Here is a 15912-nt window from a genome sequence, read left to right on the forward strand (position 1 = left end):
TGGGATTTAATTATGTGAGGCTGGGCCCAGCCATCGGGTCAGCTGGAGCATCTGCGCTCCCCGTGAAGTCAGTGCTGAAGTCAAAGATATTCTGCGAGAGCGAGGAGGGGGTCATACAGAGGAGATTTCTCTGCGCTGTGCCTCCACATGCCTTGATCACCTGCTGTCATAAAATCGGCAAAGAAAGCAAAATTTAATTTCTGAAGTTTAAGAGTGTGTGACCCGTACTCTGCCCTAGTTCCCCTGAAGACTTTTTTTTCTTTATTTTTCTATCTCGATTGTACCAGAGGGAGACATCTCCTTTGTTTTATAAACTTTCTGTGTGGTCGCTATATTTTTGAATTCAAACCTTTCTGAAAAGATAGCTTTGTTAACATGCCTTCAATGTTCTGATGCCTTTGGGAGATCTCTCGTAGTTCTTACTGTATGTAAATGGAGCAATAGAAGCTTTTGCCAAAAGCTGTGAATCATGCTGCTTTTGTTGGTATTATTTTCTTCTCTATAAATATAGCATAGAATAGTTCCAGTTGGACCTACAACAATCATCTGGTCCAACTGCTGAGTCCAACTATATCAGGATCGTCTTTGTTAATGTGAAAAGCTGGATTGAAAGTAAATGGGAAAGCAGATCCAATCTACGAAATAAAAGTCTGTTCACTTTTTGGCTTATATTCATATTGCCTACGTTAAAAATGAACCTTACACCTAGTTGTTTGAATGTTTTTCTCAATCTCACGCAGCGAAGTTTGATTTTAAAATTCTGGTATAACTGCTTTTCAAAAAAACTCATCTTGATAAAGACCAATTAAAATACAGATGGAAAATTTCTCTTTCAAACGTATTACAACCTAAACAGGCATAAGTGACTGGCGCAGATAAGTTTACTGGAAAGAACAGTACTTACTGCCTGTACGCAGTTGAATAGGATCTGTTTCTTAGAAGCAGGACAGTAGTGCAAAACCTACATATGGTGGAAACTCGTTCATGATGGCCTTTAGGTAAGAATGCCCAATCCCACCTTGATTCCCTGTTTTCATCAAAGCAGCCTTCAGATTATCCATACTTCAAAGTGAAATAACCATAAGATCTTTGTAATAGCCTTCATTACAGCATAGCAGATAAAAGATGCTGTTTACTGACTTGATTGTGCTACTCTTTTTTTTTTATCTTTTCCCATTACGCCTCCTTTTAAAATAGTTATATATAATGTAATAGTAATCAGTTTATACAGACCTGTGAGTGCTGTGAAGATCAAATGTATTGTGTTTGGGTTGTAGCTGCTTTGCTGTCAAGAAAAACCTCTTAAGTAATATGGATTCAGCCTGATTAGATCATGTATGCCAAAGTTTGAATGGGGTAAAAATTAACAGAAAGAAGAGACCTTCAAACCAAACAAAACGGTGCTAGTTACAGTTAAAATTAGATTTTGTACCACTTGCAAGGAGAGCATCTGTCTAAGTATCATAATTTTTTTTTTTTTCATGTTTGCTCTTAGCTACTCAGAGTCCAGCCTTGAAATCTGTATATCTACCTTCTGCAGAAACCAGAGAGATGGAGATGGGTAATCAGCAGATTATGTCCATGATTTTTTTTCCGTTATTTTAGCATCACATAGATCTGCAAATGGTAATTTTAAGATCTGCTTTAGAATCTTGGTTACCAACACTCACAGAGAGCTGCTTATTCACTATTCTTGTGTCTGTGTAACCAGCTGAAAAACGTATTTGTTACTGGCTTAAAAACTGCTTAAAGGCAGCGTTGTCATATCTCATCGTAACCTTGTTTCTTTTTGTATAGCTGCAGCTCTTATCCCAGAAAAATTCAATAAGATAACATTCCTTGCTGATAAGAATTCTTTCGGGCATGTGGAGCTCAAATTTCAAGGCCAGAAGACTGTATTGCAAGCCATCATCTCCTGTTGTCATGACACAGTTGCCTCACATCTCACTTTCAGGCCATCTGCCATCTTGCTTAGCTTTGCATTAGCATCATCTGGAATTGCGCAGCCTTCACTAAGCTATTTGATGTTAATCCATTAAGTAACAGGTGTCTCAGCATTTTAAGCTCAGATTCTTTTTTCAGCTTTTGAGGAAACAGAGCCTGTTTCTTCAGGATCCAAAACATCTGGTACCACAGAAGTGCAACCAACCAGACCTGGTAATGATTTCTCGTAGGATTAATCCTCTTGACAGTTAGGAATTTTCAGATGAGGCATAGTGCCTCTCATTAAATAGTTTGTTCAGTTTGACATAAATGAAGAATAACTGCAGGTATGAAAGTGCTGTATCAAATAGCAGGTTTCTTTATGACATCTTACATGAAATATTGAACTAGTAGTTTGGAGGTTTTTCCATATTTGGCTACAGCATGTAATTCTTAGCTTTAAAATTAAATTGGATTTAAAGTCAATACCAAATTTAAATAGGCCTGTCTACACCTGCGTTTCATAAGTGGGATATCCTGATTTGCTGAAGTACTCAGAGTCCTAAGAAATGAATGGAAACTACAGAAATTCCAACACCTTTTGAAAACGTAGCTCTTCTTTTAGCCTTTCTATATAAGCATAGACATACTTCTAAGTGCCCAGATTTCAAAACTGGCACTATAAAAACATGTCATTGATGTCATTGAAGATTCAAACATTGGCTAGTTGGTCGTTAGAAAATTTCTATGTGTTTCTCTTATTTTATAGGTGAGTTTTTAAAAGCTAGTTATTTACCTGGGGCCACTGGCAGTTATCCAAAAGAAGAAATAGTAAGATGAGAGCCAGTTGGAAAGATTTCACTTCATTAGCATGCCAGTAGTGTAATGCCTGATGCATATGTTTTTGGAAGAAATTAATTTTTGAAGGAAATCCATTACTAAAAGGGAGATTGATTGCAACTGTCAAACATAAAGATGTCTGACAGTTTTTATGTTTCATTTGGTACAGTTACTGCTTTGTTGTCCTTTTTCCTTCTCCAGTTTCAGCACCAGGATATCCTCCTCCTTGTTCCTTGGAATTCTAGACAAAATTTCCATGCCGTCCCAGTCTGCTAATTTCTATTCATAAATTGTTCTCCTTTTTTGAGCAGCTTTGTATTTCTCCTTTTTAACTCTATAGTTCAACTTCTTTTTGTGAGATTCTGCTAACAGTTTGGTCATTAGTTACATTATGGGTCTATGCGTTACTGCATGGTTTTGGAAATTGTTTTCAAGTCATAATTGATTATTGTACATTTCAGAGTCTACCTTTCTATGGAATGTAATGTGTTAAATACTACCTAGAAGTTTCTTCAGCTCATAAAAGAATATGATGCTGTTGTGCGATGGTTCTTGTCACTTCAAAACAATACAGCATGATTTTTGGTTTTATTTTCCAGCTTCACATGACTTCCTTCATGTTACTTCTACTCCCCAAACTTTTACAGCTTCAGAAATACCAGACACTGGTAAATTATATTAATATTATTTCAGAAGCCTACCCTTTTGTTTGATTGGTTAATGCTGAAAAGTTTGCTACTGCTTCCATGTTGATGATTTCAGGCAGTTATTCCATAGTGCTTGCATTGGGTGTTGCCCTGTGTGTTAGCTTTTCAAATCCTGTAACAGCATCCTAATTCCTGGGATCAGGCACAACGCAGGTTTAAAGTAAGACTGCAACTAGCTTACAGAGCCTGAATAATGCAGTATCAGTCAAACGGATGTGTCAAGAAAAGATTTAGATTTTGCAAGGCTTAAGACTGTTACAGTCAACTAAGATGATACTTTTTAGTGAGAAGATTGTTTACTTTCTTTGTTTCTGTCTGTTTTTCAATGTCCATATACATTTTGCTGTGATTTTTCCTATGTATTGTCTTAAAATAAGAAAGTAAACACATCTCAGGCCAGACCTTTCTAACTAAGCTATACTTTGGGTTACAGCTTTGGAGATAGGTTGTTGTTTTTCCTGTAGCCTTTGGTATGTGAGGATGCTTAAGTTTTTTTAGGCTTTGCTTGAACATGAACAAGTATGTGCATAAGAGGTGAGGGCAATGGGGACGGGGTAGGAGGGGGTGGAGGGGAAAGAAAAGCAGAACTACTCTGAGCAATGCAGCTGTAGTTTATTAAGTCCTCTGCTGTATAACCTGCTGGTTCTTGGCATCCCAATAGTTTTCAAGAGTTCAGTTTTGCTGCACTGTTTTATAAAGCATCCTACTCCCAGGCAGTGATTTTAATCAAGTTAGTTCATTCTGTTATATGGGATACCTGGGCCCAAATCTGACTGAAAAAAATTGCCCAAAATTGAGAAACTGCAGAGAGCTAAGTGACTTAATGAAGTGGTACTGACAGACTTAAATCTCCTGAATTCACAATTTTTCCTAAATTTTCTGAGGAATTCTTAACTTAATGGAAAGATGTGGTATAATTTGCAGAGCTGTTTTTTCAGGTGCTATTTAAGGCAAGTGCATGTAAAACTATATATAGATTGTTTTTCAAACTCTCTGTGAACATTTACACACATGGGAAAACTAGAATAGCACCTTCAGCTAAGTAGTTAGTCAGGGTATTTAAAATACTTAGCAAAAAGAAAGTTCCTTTTGTAAATAAATAAAACAGTAATTAAAAAAATAATACTCTGCAGAGCAGTGGAGGATAAAATTTCCCTCCCCCAAATCTTCCTTCTTAATTTATTTACATGAAGTTATTTCTCAGGTGTATTTACGTTTTTTTTTTCCTGCAGCTAGAGATACTACTGAGTTGGAAATATCCATGCCCGTAATTACTACAGAACCTGAATTGTTAGAAACGGCACTGGGTAAAATTGATGACTTTATTTAGTTGTAAAGATTTTCTTTTAATTTTTATCCTTGCTGCTATTTTTGGAAGCTTCGTATTGCTTTAGTTGTCACCATCCCAGTAATTCATACCACTTACTGCTGCCATTAACTAGATTCTCATCTGCACTCATCATTCATCTTTGTAGATGGAGGATCAGGGGCATAGAGGTGGGTTCCCTTTAGTTGGTTGGGTTTGGTTTTCTCGTTATTGAGGTTCCCAGCTGTGGACCTGCCTTTCTCAGTTTTGGGGTTTCTTTTCCTGTGCTGAGAAAACTTAACTGTGAGAGGGAATTAAGCCCTTAGCATTTATTTCTGTGTAATGTTTCTGTGAAGAGGTTGTTTTGACTAGCTTTATAGTGGCTGGCCCACTGACTGTTTTCTGGATCAAAAGGTGTTTTCTTCCTACCTGCAATTCTTAATGTGCTAAAATTATTAAGTAGTAATAAGAATTCTCATTAGTATGAATAATTAGGTCATGTGGTTTCCACATGATTTCCACACCGATTTCCACACCTAACAGTTCATGAGACACAGTAAGGCCTAGCTGATTTGCAAGCAAATTTCCCTGTGCTTCCATTTTAACAACGCACCATTTGTCTGCTGAGTCCTGTGCTATCCATAGTACCTCTGAGGCAATTAAGCCTTTTAACACAAGATTATCTCTTTGGATTTAGGTGAAAGGAAGCCTCTTTCTTCAAGTTCCACAACATCTGGCATGCCAGAAATGCCACCAATCTCAGCTGGTAATGATACCTCTCTTCATTGTAGTTATCGTGACATGTAGGCAGTCTCTCAAAAGGCATAGCGGTGCTTTGCTAAATGGAGGGTTTATTCTGACTTGCTCTGTGTTAAAGTGTAACAGGAGAGAGAGACCAGTTGTATCTGCTGCAACATTTGAGAAATTTGGAATGAAATGTTAGAATGATAAGATTAATTTTTCTTATGTTTGTAAACAATTAGCTAGATTGTCCTGTGGGGTTGTGGTCCATTTTTTTGTGAAGGATTGTATATATATGGAGGCCTGCTATTTGGAATGGTTAAATAAGTGCTAACATGTCAAATTTGGTCCTCTTGTACATTGGATGCAAAAGCATCTCCACAGGTGGAAAAAATTTCAGCGGCTGTTCTTAAGAATACCCCATGAGTTTTTAACCATGGGAAGATGCCAGTTACTGATTTCATTAGTGAGTCATTGAATGTTGCTAGAAAAGGTTCACATAGAAGGGACCTGAAGATAAGGGTTTCAATTTCCAAAGGCTGTGAATATAAAAAATCTCAGAGAAATCACTAGGCACCATTTCGTTATTACCACCAACTTCTTCATCTTTGTGCATGCTTGAAAACTGTCACCAACAGTCTTGCCTGCCTTACATCTGGAGTCAAGGCCATGGTGTAGCAAGAATGCACAGTGCAAATGAGTATACATAGACTAGATTTTAGACTGGTTTATGTATTAGCTTGTGCATTTTCTCTGTACAAAATTCGGATAAGAGAGTATGAGAAAGTCACTGAAGTGAAGTTACTTGTTCTTCAATGTACAGTAGGATGATGGACTGTACAGGTGTAAGTGGTTGAAGGATGTCACTGCGCTTTATTACTGCCAGGGCCTGAGATTTCTGACCCATAGAATGAAGGATTTGGTTGATTCTAGGGAAAAGTGAGATCAGATCTTAAATTCTAAATCCAAAGGTGGGTCTCTTGGCTCCATGTTCCCTCTGCAACGACTGTTGGCATCTTACAAGGAAATGTAAGGAGTGCTTTGGTAAAGTAGTCATGTAGCCGTTATTCTGCTGATGGAGAGCTATTTAGCTACTCAGTTTCTAAGAATATTGTGTTAGTTGCAACCATGGCAAGGCAGTTGCCTGCTGATTTGGTCGCTGAGTCACAAGATATTGCCAGGAGAAGGGATGTATTGCCCTAAATCCAGACCTTTGGGGTGTTGTGAACCGGTGCTGCTTGTACTGCTGTGGCAAGACTGTGTGGCTCTCTCAAGATCCTTTCCCTATCTGACCGTAGCAACCCAGAGACCGGACCTGGAATCCACCTCATCTCCTTCACTGGAAACCACAAGGACTGGGATGGGTAAATAGCCAGTGATTCCCTTCCTATGTCGCGTACTTTGGCACCGCTTTTCTGTGCAGCGATGAGCCTGTTCAGATGTTTGGATGTCCTGAAAAGCGGGTCCATGATGCAGTTGGTCCCTTATGGCTCCTTATTAGAAATGGCTGCGTTTGGAAGCTTTCTGCTGCCTTTTTTGGGGTTCCCCTTCTAGGTTTCCTGCCCCGAGCAGGGCCACGTCTCCTCGTTCATAGCTCTGTCTTGATACCACCCACGTGACAGCAGCCTGTCTGAGGAGCTGAAGGTGGTTTTTGTGTTTGATCTTAGCTACTCGAAGACCAAGGCTGAAGTCCACCACTCACTCCTCCCCGGCCACCCAGCAAACTGTGATGGGTAACTAGCAAAAATCTTCTTTTTTCATTTTCTCCTCTCTCTCTCTCGCTCCCCATCACACCTCCCACCGCAAACCACCTGGCATCCTTGTCATCTTCCATGGAGAGTATGAAGACTTGTTGGTGCAGCTTGTCCTGCGGAAGCACTCACCACACTTGTTCTGCGATTCTGTTGTTTGATCCCATGCTTTTTCCATTGCTGATGAGCGTTTTCTGTGGGGACTGAGTGACAGCTCACGTAGAGGACGTATTGTCGCACCTTGCCTTGAGCTGCCATCCCCTGCTTATTTGTGTGTTGGTAGCGGGTCTTTCTTTCTCTGTCACATTCAAATAGGATCGCGTTCTTAGGAGGCAAATCCCGACAGCGCTGCGGTTTCAGCTGCCCACCAGGGTTTGCTGGTCCAAGGGTGCAGTTATTGGTTGCTTCACCGCTGACTGTCAAGGTGGCTGGTTGTCATCTGCCCACACCTTTACATTGCCATTACCTGGAACTGGGAATGTTGTGCTCTGCTGCTGCTTTTGGGGTCGCGTTAGGGTTTTAAGAACGATGCCTCTTTTCAGCTTTTGGTGAATCACAGCACGTTTCTTCAAGGTTCAAAACACGGGCAGCCTTTGGCGCCTGGCCATGCTGCGGACCTAGTTGGGTAACGGTATTTCTCTTCAGATCTGGTAACAATGCAAGTCGGGAATTGTTCCAAGAGATATTGTTGTGCTTTTAGCCCAACTGTTATTTGTCTTGGGCCTTCATTGGGGCGAAGCAGAAGTGTAGAGATGAAACGGCCGTACCTGAGAAGCCGTATTTACTTAAGGCATTGGGTGTGGCACTTGGTGGCAAGAGGTGGAGATGCTCGCGGGGATAGGTTCTTTCACACTGGGAGCTGTACAAGACCAGTCGTGTGGCCCGGCAGTGTGTTTTGGCACACGAGGGAACAAAGCAATCCATGAGCAGGGTGGTAAGCCTACAGACCTGAAGTCGAGTGCAAGTTTAAAGTGTAACGAACCATATTTAGTGTCTTGCAGTATTATTGTGGCACTTTTGTTTGTAGCAGTCTTGCTTTCATATCAGCTGACATATGTCAGGCACATCAGGGTCTTTTCCAGGGATGTTAGGTTTCTTGCTTTGCATTAAGTAAAGGACTTTTCTTAGCTTTCTTGATTTTACAGTGGAGAAATCAGATACTTGTTATTATAAGAAAAGATATAAATTTGGCTTGGCTAAGGATATTTCTTTCTCTTTCCCTGTCTGGTGGTCATGTCTGGATCGATTTTCACGTTCTTTTATTTTGCCAATTTTTTAATTGGATTTGTTTCCATATCATCATCTTGTAAACTTGCTTTCTCTTTGCCTCTTTTTGCCCAGTATTCTTGAGCTTTTTCAGTCTTACATTCGTGCCTAACTCATGGGAATTTTTTTCCATTCTACTTGTGACGTTCCATTTCATTTTTTGCATCATATTTATGTGTTTTTACACATCTTTGCATATTAACCTCTTTTTTAAATTTTGCAGAATATATTTTTATGTCTCTTCAGTTCCTTATTATTCAGACACTAAACCATCGAGTCCATGGTTGCGGATGATGCCGTGGTGTGATGGTTCATTTATCTTTTAAATAATAAGCCATAATTTTTTTTCCAGCCTCGCATGACTTCCTTCATGTTACTGCTACTCCGCAAACATCTACATCTGCAAAAATGGCAGAGCGAGAGACTGGTAAATGGCATTTGTTTTATTTCCAATCCTTGATCTTTCTTGATATTTAAGTAGTACTATTCCAGTGTTTGTTATTTGTCCTGGCTTTTTCATGTTGCCTGCAGTGGTCTTTCATTTGTTCATTAAGGCTCCATGTTATTTGTAATAATTGCCAGTGTCCAGCAGTTCTAGCCTCAAGTAGGTGATCCTGATATGATCTGGCTATTGCAGGGTAGTATCATATTATTGAAGGGTTGCGGGGGGGAGAGCGGGGAAGAATTCAGCAGATGAGAGGAAATTGTCGAGCTTTGATGAATTTTGGGTTGTCAGTATAACAGTTATCCTTTGGTGAGGGAATGTTTTGTCTTTACCTAGTAGGGACTTTTTAAAGAGATTTGTTGGTTGAACATTTGTTTCCTGTTACAACTTTTTAAAATAGTCTCTAATATTCAAAAGACTGCTGCAGTACAGCATTTTAGTATTAAAAATAATTTTTACAGTTATTTCTGCTAATAATTTCTTATTTCTCCTCATGTATTTATGGAGAACATATTTTTTAGGCAGAATATGTGCATTTGTATTTGAGCATGACATTTTTCCCAGAATGTGGTCATAAAAAAAAGTAGAGGGTTGCTGTGAGGTTCTCATCTGTGTTTCTGTTCATGCTAGGATGATTTAAGCAAGTGATATTTTATTACATCATTGTATCAAACATCATTCTCTTTCTGGGGACCAGCTTCAAAATCTGTTGTCTTGGTTCTGCAGTATACCATGCTGAGACAACAAAGCAAGAATATACAAAACTGGCTTCTGATTGAAAAATTTGTTGAAGCTGCTTCTTCATCTCCTCTTTATACGTTTACACGTGGTGTTCAGTATTGTAAGGACAATGAGCATTAGTCTTTTTGAATGCACTTACATAAGTGCTATACAATACTTGTACATCAAAGATGCATATCTTATGACCTGACTGAAATACCTTTATTTGTAGAACTGTTGAACACGCACAGATTACGTGGAATCATAGGACTGTGGATGCTTCACATTTACTAAATGTACAGACACACTATTAGGAGTCTCAGGAAGCATTTGGTCCTCAATTTTAAGTGTACAGATTCAAAAGTGCTGGGTGGTATAAACTGTAAAATACTTTGAGAATAGTAAGGCTGTGTTTCTCTAGTCAGAATGTTTAAAGTAGAATATAAATCTCAAATAATGTAAAATTAATTCAGGCCTGGGTTTTCCACTCATTTGCATTTTTGTACTCTTATTTTGTTGGTGTAGAATTAGTGGAAGAGGTGGCTGAGTTGCTCTGAACTCAGTTTGGTTGGCAATAACTATGTGCAGGGAGAAGTAGCTGCCCAAGGTACAAAGCAGTGGTTTATCAGACCTTGAAGTCTTCAGTGTAAAACAGCTGTATCTTTTCTTGGTCCTTTCAAGTTATACATTCCAGCTCAGTGCTGATGATTTTTCATTTTAACAATTCCAAAACTTACTAAATGGACAGCTTCTTGCATTTCTTGCTGCATTGGTTAAGTGCAACTTAGTAAACTTAGCTACAGAAAAAGAGAATTTCTTAGCAATGTATTTGTGAGAGGCAATGTGATCTAAAATCGTAACACACGAAAATGACATATTTCTCTATTACAGTAACTATTCAAGCACCTTTCAAACCTGTTACATCTGACAGCAGTGAAGTGGAATTGGGTAAATGATCATTAATGTTTTTTGTCATCTGGAGATTAGCTTGTTACAACACACATACACTGTTCATGTTTTCCCTAGTGTTATTTGTTAAACTTTGCTCGGTGTTCTTTTAGTTTCTCATCATAGATAAATTCAGAAAAGTCTTAGCTTTTATCTGTTACAGAATTCACTCTGAACACAAACATGATGCAGCTGTGTTAATACTCCATGGGTGGTACTGACAGTTATCCTGCCTCTGTGTGAATGCAATATTTTTGTTTCCTTTTAAAGTTGAGAACTGTGTTTTATCCAAGGTCATTTCAGTCAAATCAAACTGTCTTCATTAGGTGGAAAACTTTTAGCAGCTAGTCAAGCATGACTTTACTGCTCTCTGCAGCACATTCTCTCAGAACTACCACAGCATTCTCGGTTGATGTAAAGAATCGGGCTACTTAGATTTCTTATTACTTGTCCTTCAACTTGAATTAGTCATGGGTATTCCTAACATCAAGAGCATCTACTCTTCAGTTTTTCATATACCACTGCCCATAGAAATAGACCATGTTTCTTTCATGCCGGCTGTGTAATTTTTCTGACAGAAATGGTGGTCTGAGTGATCTGATAGAGTCTGATTTTTTTTGCATTTGTGTTTTCATTAAAATACTGTCATGAAACCATAAAAATGTTTTTAAGCCATTTTCTACCGAAGGATGGTCTTTCTCAATAATCCTGTTTATATCAAAGTAACTTTGTGGCAGTTGTGGGGAAAGTCCGATCCCTGGGCAAAATATGAATTTTTTGACTGTGTTCAGGAACGTGTTTTGATACCACCTGTGTGAAGACTGGTTGAGATACTGCCTCAGTATCTCAAGACTTTTGCTGTTTTGTTAGCTTCCCAGAGACCAGCTTTGATCAACATCTCTTTCTTACCTGGTAACCAGATGTGTAGCAATAGGTAAATAGCACATACTTGCGTTATAGTTTCCACTTCCTCATCACTGCCCTGGACCGTAGTAAGACCAGAAGTCATTATCTTTAAACAAAATGTGTCTCTCAGGTTTCTTGTGCAGTACTTTCATGTCAACTATTTCTTTTTATTGGCAAGTAGAAAACATTCTGCTCAGACTGAATAACTGAGGAACATATTGTATATTACTGTAATCAGTTTTTATGCAGGTTTAGTTCTTATTCGAAATTTTCTCTACCTAAGCTCTTCAAAAGGATACAAATTCTGTGTCCTGGAAATGTAATAGATATGAGAATACCAGTCTGATCGAACTCATGTTGTTTCCATACTATAGGAGACATCAGCTTGGTTGTTCTTCTGTCGGTCATCCTACAACTGACTCTCAGGCCATTTACTGTCTTGATTTTTATTTGTATCATTGTTTTCCTTTTACAAAACAGCTTCTGCCAGCTAGGTACTGTGTTATTTTAGTGGCTTTGATGCCACTGCAACTTTTAAAACTCAGATTCTCTTTTCAGCTTCTGATGAAACACAGCCTGTTTCTTCAAGATCCACAACGTTTGCTATTGCAGAAACGCCATCAACAAAATCTGGTAACGACATTTCTTGAAAAATGTAACTTTATTAGTGTTAGAAATTCTCACAAGAAATGTCCTTATACTTTTCGTTTTATTGTTAATTTACATTTCTTAATATTATTACAGGAGAAGGTGGTATATTGCTGCATTTGGGATAACAACGTTGAAATAGTAGGCTTTTAGGATTATCATGACACAGAAGAGTGGAGTATTACGGTTTTTTTGGTTTTTTTTTTTTGTAATTTTATATTACAGATAAATCATAATTTTTCTGGAAGTTTTAAGGAGAGAGATTACTCAGATTATCGTTATTTGTACTTTGGTTGAGCATGAATTTACATACAATAATTACTGATTTATATCAACATTGAGCCCTGCCCCGATTCAGCTGTCCTGATTTTGCAAAAATGCTATATCAACAGATTCCCTGAAATTGGTACCAGCAACCACCAGTGGATAGTTATTCTAAATAAATAAATAAATATCAGTACTTTTGTCACTCATAATACTCTATTTGTGTGGTATCATTTCCCTAAAATCTTTTGCTTCAATATTATAATTACATAAATCTTTATTGTGATTTGAGAGGTTCACGCTGAACGTGGTATTTGTTTGGTTTGGTTTTTTTACAGTAACTGTTCCAATACCTTTGCGATCTGTTATATTTGAGTCAAGTGAAGTGGAACTGGGTAAATTATTATGATGTTTTCTTAATGTCTGATATGAAAATTTCTCAGACAAGCACCAATATATTTTCTTTTACTGGCTTCTGGTTGTGAAAACTTATTTTTCAGCCCCTTTTATTTCAGGTTTTAGGATAAATTCTAAAGCCTCTCAACAGTTCATGTTTTACAGAACACATATATAGTGTGGTTAGGTTAATATCCATGATTCTGACAATTTTCCTGTTTCTCTGTGAGTGCAACAGTTTCTTTCTTTCTAAAGCTGAAAATTTTATACGACTTCATGCTGTTTCAAGTGGTTTGCACTGTGAATGTTCATTTGATGGAATTCTTTTCAGCATCTAGCATACTGGGTGCCCCTTCCAACCTCAATTATGCTGTGTTTCACTGATTCTGTGATACTGCTTTAGGTTGATACCACATGCTTTTGTTATGCAGTGAACCATTCCCACAAGACTTTTAGAAATGCAGGCACGCTGGATTTAATGTGTATCCCACATTGCATCACGTGTGTTTATAAACTAAATGATAAAGTTACTAACTTTGACGTTTAGTAGTGAGCTTTTGTGTGCAGGCAAAACAATGCTTCTTGTAACTTGAGTTATTAATTTAATCTGTGTCTTTGCCTACGGAGGCTATCTTCAGGCTTTTTCCATGCCAGTTATATGTGTTTTCCAACTTGTGTGCATACAGTGATGTTTTTAGGTTGAGTTAAGCCCTGATTTGTAACTTTATGCCTAATTTCTAATGTGAAGGCATGCTGTATCAAAATAACATTAGCCATTTGCAGCTCCCTATTTAAAAGACTTATCTGGAACATCCAAACTGAAGTGTAGGGAAGAAGGGGTTTGCTGTCAGCTGTTGCTGTTGGACAGAATTTTAAAATCAGATGCAGACAGCTGGCTTTGTAGTAAATGCCTCAAAATTAGATGTTATGTCTCAAAAAAAACCCCAAAAAAACAAAAAAACAACAAAAAAACAACCCACCCCACAAGACAAAAAATGGAGTAGGCTACTGCAAATATCAATTAGAAGTGTGTATACAAGAAATCTAAAATAAATTTAGACCTTTCGGACCTGCTAGTAAAGGGCCAAAGATCAATTTATCTAAAGACTGATCTCATTCATTGTTTTGAGATTGTTTTCATATTTGATCTTAGCTACCCAGGGACCAGGCCTGAAATTCACATCTCATCCCTCCATGGAAACCAGAGGGAGCACAATGGGTAAATAGCATATAATTCCATTAGCTTTTCCATCCCTTGCCTTCACTTCCATTGGCTGTGGACAGTGCTAAGATTCATTGAGACACATTGCTTTGAAGACTACTTGGTGTTAGGCGCTTTTTCCCCCTCTTTTTTTCCCCCTCTCAACTCAGCCATTTCTCTATAAGCAAAGCGGAAAAATAATTTACCACACTGACTAAATATCAGTCTAAAAAAAGACCTCTGCTAGCATATTTTGCCTTTAATTTTCTTCTGGTAGTTGCAATTTTCTTTCAAAGAATAGGTACTTAACAAAAAGGCCAGTGAGAAGAATTCTACCTAGCATGAGATACCAGAATTGACCCTACTTTATTGCACACCAGCTTCAGTGTGTATGTAACACCTGATTTCACAGCTGATCTTTAAAGCTGCTGCCATCTTGCTTAATCTCACATCAGTGTTGTCTTAAACTGCTCAACACCTGCTATCCAAATACTGTGGCTCTGAAGTCACTTCTCATTTTAACTCCAGATTTTCTTTCAGCTTTTGATGAAAAGCAGAACATTTCTTCAAGATCCGAAACCTCTGGCATCCCAGAAATGCCATCAGGTGTACCTGGTAATACTGGAAAATGTGATTTTGAATAGAAATTCTCACAGAGATTTTGTCATACTTTTGGTATATTGTTAGTTAAGCTTAACATGAAATCAGAATAACTACAGAAACTGTCATAATTAATCTCCTCTCTCAAATACCAGACTAACTTGGGAAATTTGGTATGATGCTCTAAAACAGTAAATACTCTCTTCTAATTTTGGTCTACATTCCTAATATACTTACAAATCTGTATTGCTGTGCTTGATGATAATGGGCTTTGGCATGTCTTATTACATACAGTGGCATTCTCTTTTTAAGTTGCAATACTGCAGACGGGTAAGAGTGAAAGCTGATATAAGTTTTGTTTAAATCTCTGAATGAAACTATTCTAATGGTTGAAAGTGTTGCATAAGTCCCAGAGACATAACAGGATCAATAGCAATATATATATATAGGATTCAAAATAGTGGAGAATGGACCCTTTAAAAAGTACGACTTTTTAAACTGAACTGCACAACGTTGTAATTAATGAAAATATTTGCAACAAATTGATCTTGAGCTGGCGCTTCTATGGTAGATGTGATGCTTTCAGACACCCTTGAAACCTGTCATACCAGACTCCAGTAAAATTAAACTGGTTGAATTATCGTATTTTCTTGACATGTAAATTACTTACACTTAATAATACATAATAATCTAATATATATATATTTCCTGTTCTTCCTTGCCAACATTTATTCTTTAGGATTCTTCTACTTCCTGTGTTCAGAAAATAAACTAAAACTTACCAATTCCTTACAAAATGACACTGAACAAATGCAGTTCTATCAATGCTCAGGCTTCTGCTTGTTTTACTGTCCCTGCATGAAGAAATATTTCATTTCCTTTCAGTAATGACAATTCCATCCAAAGTCTATTTCAAGTTGTTGCCAGAACTCCCTTGCTGTAAAAAGTGGGCTAAATGGGTATTTGACGGGAAACTTTTAGTAGCTGTCCAACTGCCTGTAATCACAGGTTAATGGCAAAGTTTGCGGATTCCAACTAAACATCCTTAAAATCAAGAAATGGAGATGAGTTAAGTTTTACCCATTTATTCTTCAGAGGTGTTAATCAGTCTTTATCATTAATGCATCTTCCTGAGCAATAACTTACGATCAAGTGCCTTAACAGAAAGTTTCAGTAATGGTTTTCTACATATTGATATAATAGCACATCCAAGTTCAGTTCTTCATTCTGCATGCTTTGCCTATAAAGAA

The 15912-nt window shown here is 37.9% G+C and overlaps 1 protein-coding gene across 1 annotated transcript in view; it reads left to right on the forward strand.

The window, feature by feature from the left end:
* The window catches only part of ABI3BP (ABI family member 3 binding protein), a gene marked incomplete at its 5' end in the record, with an annotated part of 167248 nt that overhangs the window by 71739 nt on the left and 79597 nt on the right, over window positions 1-15912 (forward strand). Inside the window, 10 exons of the mRNA XM_082332100.1 lie at window positions 1496-1561; window positions 2083-2157; window positions 3363-3431; window positions 4703-4777; window positions 5474-5542; window positions 6816-6881; window positions 7185-7250; window positions 8887-8961; window positions 10591-10647; window positions 12112-12186. Coding sequence (XP_082188226.1) covers window positions 1496-1561; window positions 2083-2157; window positions 3363-3431; window positions 4703-4777; window positions 5474-5542; window positions 6816-6881; window positions 7185-7250; window positions 8887-8961; window positions 10591-10647; window positions 12112-12186 — 693 coding nt within the window. The remainder of the gene's footprint in view (window positions 1-1495; window positions 1562-2082; window positions 2158-3362; window positions 3432-4702; window positions 4778-5473; window positions 5543-6815; window positions 6882-7184; window positions 7251-8886; window positions 8962-10590; window positions 10648-12111; window positions 12187-15912) is intronic.

The sequence above is a fragment of the Platalea leucorodia genome, assembly GCF_965183815.1.
Source record: "Platalea leucorodia genome assembly, chromosome: 2".
In the NCBI taxonomy this organism is placed as follows: Eukaryota; Metazoa; Chordata; class Aves; order Pelecaniformes; family Threskiornithidae; genus Platalea; species Platalea leucorodia.